Source organism: Chiloscyllium plagiosum, unplaced genomic scaffold, assembly GCF_037043375.1.
Source record: "Chiloscyllium plagiosum isolate Xiang-an unplaced genomic scaffold, Cpla_swu_hap1 HiC_scaffold_38, whole genome shotgun sequence".
NCBI classification, from domain to species: Eukaryota; Metazoa; Chordata; class Chondrichthyes; order Orectolobiformes; family Hemiscylliidae; genus Chiloscyllium; species Chiloscyllium plagiosum.
The window spans coordinates 31537388-31541262 of NW_028270176.1; the positions used below are offsets into that span (position 1 = coordinate 31537388).

Sequence of the window (3875 nt, forward strand, 5' to 3'; positions counted from 1 at the left end):
TTTGAAGAGAGAGTTTAATAGACTGGAACAGACACCAGCCGTCACACACGTGGTTTACGATCATGTATAAGGGAGTGTTGATTCTTATCCCAGGAGCTCAGTCCAGACTCCAAGCCCTGCGCAAGAGTTAATGAATGAGATCACCCAACATTAACAATGCAAGGACCAATAATTCTGCAGATCTTATTCGCTTTCTTCCATTTCTTTGCAATTGTCTGTGTTCCAGGTGAGGAGATCTTCCCCGTTACTGAATGTGGTGTTTATAGTTCTGTCTGTGTTTTATGGTGAGATATTTGATGGATTACTTTGGAAGTGGGATGTGGATGGACTGATGGAAGGAGTGACCTTGGGGACGCTGCAGTGCCATTTGATTGGAATGTTACCAGGAATGAAAATCTTTGGTTGTATGGAGAGTGGAAAGAGGCTGCTCAATATCCTTGGAACTGGAGGTGACGGGGAGTGGGGTTGGAGGTGGGTGTACTGGGCATGGGCAGAATAAAAACAGGAGAAAACTCCCCTGGAGCCTGCTTGACCGATAAAGCGGATCATATCAGGTCCAACATTCCTCATGTTCTGCTCGTTCTCCATTACAGTTTGTTCACCAACTGACAAAAGAATCTATTGACACAGCCTTAAACATGCACAAGGACTCTTACCCCTCACAGTTCTGTCAGTAGCAAACAATTCAAAAGGCTCACACCCCTCAAAGAGAAGATAATACTCCCCATCTGAGTCTTAAACTTTCACCTGTTTATGCTTAGACTGTACCCCCGGTCCTAGACTCCCCCATCAGAGGAAACATCATCTCAGGTAGAGTACATATAAAGTGTGGGAGATACTAGAATGATGAGGTAGAAAGTTCCCTCTCAGGACCAGTGGTATGAATTGAATGGGATCCCTCTATGTTCTATCATTCTATCAGTCTATGCATCCCCACGGAATGGTGAACACTTGTGTAATTTATAACATTGCAGGAGTGAACAATGGAATCCAATTCTGACAGAAGGAATTTGCCTTTGTGGTAAGCCCTACATGTGCTGGTGTCAATGATGTAAAGCTAACTGGCCAACCTACAGACTGGATGGTATTGTTAGATAGAATACAATGGGCAAGAGGAACAAATGAGCTTTGAGGGAACACTGTTTCATGGTAGTGAGTGGTTAGAGACTGGGATGCACAGCAGGTCAGGCAGCATCTAGGGAACAGAAGATTCGACGTTTCGGGCACATGCCCTTCTTCAGGAATGAGCAGAGAGTGTTCAGCAGGGAACTTCAGGAATGAGCAGAGAGTGTTCCAGCAATAAAGTTTCAGCTTTGATCTCCAGCGTCTGCAGACCTCACTTTCTCCTAGAGACTGGGATGTACTGCTGAAGGGAATGGGAGGGAGGGATTCATTCCGGGCACCCTAGGTGGAATTTTGTTTTCATTCTGGAGTGGAAGAATGTGCAGGACTATGGTAACAGCAGTGTGTACCATCGACAAGATGCAATACCGAAATATCCCCAAGGCTCCTTCGACAGCACTTTCCAAAGACATGATGAAGGGCAAGCTCTGCAGATACATGGGAACACCACCCCCTGCAAGTTCCCCTCCGAGACGCTCATCATCCTGACTTGGAAGCTTAACGTTGTTCGTTCAGTGTGGCTGGGTCAGAATCCTGGAATTCCCTCCCACAGGGATATTGTGGGTCTACCCACAGCACATGGACTGCAGCAGTTCAAGAAGGCAGCTCACCGCCCCCCCTCCCCCTACCTTTTCAAAGGGGCAACTAGGGATGAGTAAGTCTCCCTGGAACAAACAGCTACACCCTTAAGTCAAGACTGAACAAAAAAAAACAAACTCAATTTCCGGTTGTATAATCAATTCAATGCCCAGCCATAGCTTTAGTCATTTACTCTGGGTGTGAATTCCAACACCTCACAGGAATTTTCTAGGAGGTCATTTCAACTCCTGTCTGTTCTCAGTCATGAATACATTGACTAGTGTCTGTAGTCATTCACTCTGGTCGCATTTATCTCATTGTACAAGGGAGAGTTCTGTGTGGAACCACTTTGAATGAGGCAATCTTGTAATTAGCTCTCCAAATTGCGTATTATGTATTGGTGACTCCCACTTCGTTTAGCTTTTTGACCCTATTCACGAACTTTGGTTCAATGTGTGGTAAACGTTGAATCTGAAGATTCTGTGTTGAAAGTGAATTCCAGAATTGTAGCACATTATTCAAACACTGTCCTGCAGAGTAATGCTGCCAGCGTACTGGGCAGTCTGAGAGGCTGATCTTGGATGTGATTTCAAGCCAAAGGCACTTCTGCCTGCGTTATTGGATAGGAAAGATCCCAACACACTAGAAATCCTGGGTTTCCTCACTAATCTCCCTTGCTCAATCAATATCCCACACTAAGGTAGCAAGAAATATCTTGAATTAATGAGATTATTGCTTATCGGATGTTGTTCAATGTTGGGTACTCATTTCCTGAATTATAAAGTGATCTTTGCTCAAAGTGTAGAAGAAAAAGTTCCATGACACATCTGGTGGTTATCCATTTGAACTCCTCCCTGTACTTGTTGTTGGAACCATGTCTCTGTGATCTGGGTGCCCACTGTGACACTGAAAATTCATGATCCCACATATGGAATAACTTTTCAATGTCTCTTGCAGCTAACCTAGTGACGATTGTGATTCTCTCTCGTGGGAGGTGTGGCATCAGCAAGAGTACTTCTCTCTATTTGATTTCCATGGCAACAGCTGATCTACTGGTCATTGTCTTCAACATTATACTTATAACACTGGCTTTCAAATATTTCCCAGTTTCCTTCTTGTTTTACACAGCAGTGTGCCGTACTAACGACATCATGGGCTATGCCACTACTGACTGCTCAGTCTGGTTGACCATCACTTTCACTATTGACCGCTTTGTGGCCATTTGTTGCCACAATCTGAAATCCAGATATTGCTCTGCCAGAACAGCAGCCTCAGTGGTGACCATTGTCTGGTCAGTGAGCATTTTGAGGAACATTCCATTTTACTTCAGATACCAATCTTTGGGCACATGGGGTGGTGTGCCCTGGGGCTGTGGCAACAGACTAGAGTTCTATATCTTGCCAGGATGGGTGGCATTTTTTTGGTTCCACCAGCTGCTGAACCCATTGATCCCCTACCTCCTGATCCTGCTGTTCAATGCTCTGACTGTCAGGCACATTGTCTTGGCAAATCGGGCACGCAGGGGCCTCCGAGCTCCCAGTAACAGGGACCATAGAGGAGATGCAGAGATGGTCAACAGGAGGAAATCCATCATCCTGCTGTTTGTTGTCTCGGGCAGTTTTATATTGTTGTGGATGACCAAGATCAGTGTTTTCTTACTGATGAAGATTACCAACAACCATTTTTACCCCAGTTATGACCATCCTGTTATGATCGCTGACATATCTGGGACTGTGCTCTTCTACCTGAGCTCCTGTACAAACACTGCCCTTTATGCCCTGACCCAGAGTAAATTCAGAGAGGAGCTGAAGAGGGCTCTGAAATATCCCTTCACTCTCATCCGTGAATGTATCCCGACATCAAAATAAGGAAAGTGACTGAGACTGAAGCACCCCACACAGTTTGTGCCCATCTCTGAGCTCTCTCCAATCTTCACCTCTCACCTGAATTCCCCTGTTATTCTCCACGTAAAGAGATGAAGAGGCGAAATTGTCTGCTTGAGCCATGGGACGTGGAAAACTTCCCTCACCTCCTTTTCTCTCCTTCACAAAACATTGGGGATGCTTCTGTCCATGTCTGAGAGAGTACTCAGGGGGAAAGAAATAAAAGTGAAGAAAAATACATCTTGTGGGCATTGTGTCTTTGTTTGACTTCTATCCTTTCACAAATTTGCC

At 45.1% G+C, this 3875-nt stretch overlaps 1 protein-coding gene across 1 annotated transcript; it reads left to right on the forward strand.

Annotated features, from left to right (window-relative positions):
* Positions 1–2852: 2852 nt before the first annotated feature.
* LOC148139390 (C5a anaphylatoxin chemotactic receptor 1-like) lies at positions 2853–3569 on the forward strand. Its single transcript, XM_087980917.1, has one exon. It carries the CDS (start codon positions 2853–2855, stop codon positions 3567–3569), a length of 717 nt encoding a protein of 238 aa, XP_087837043.1.
* Positions 3570–3875: the final 306 nt, after the last annotated feature.

Bases quoted from the DNA above. Each gene is read 5' to 3' on its own strand.
- LOC148139390 (XM_087980917.1), top strand. From the start codon at position 2,853: ATGGGCTATGCCACTACTGACTGCTCAGTCTGGTTGACCATCACTTTC.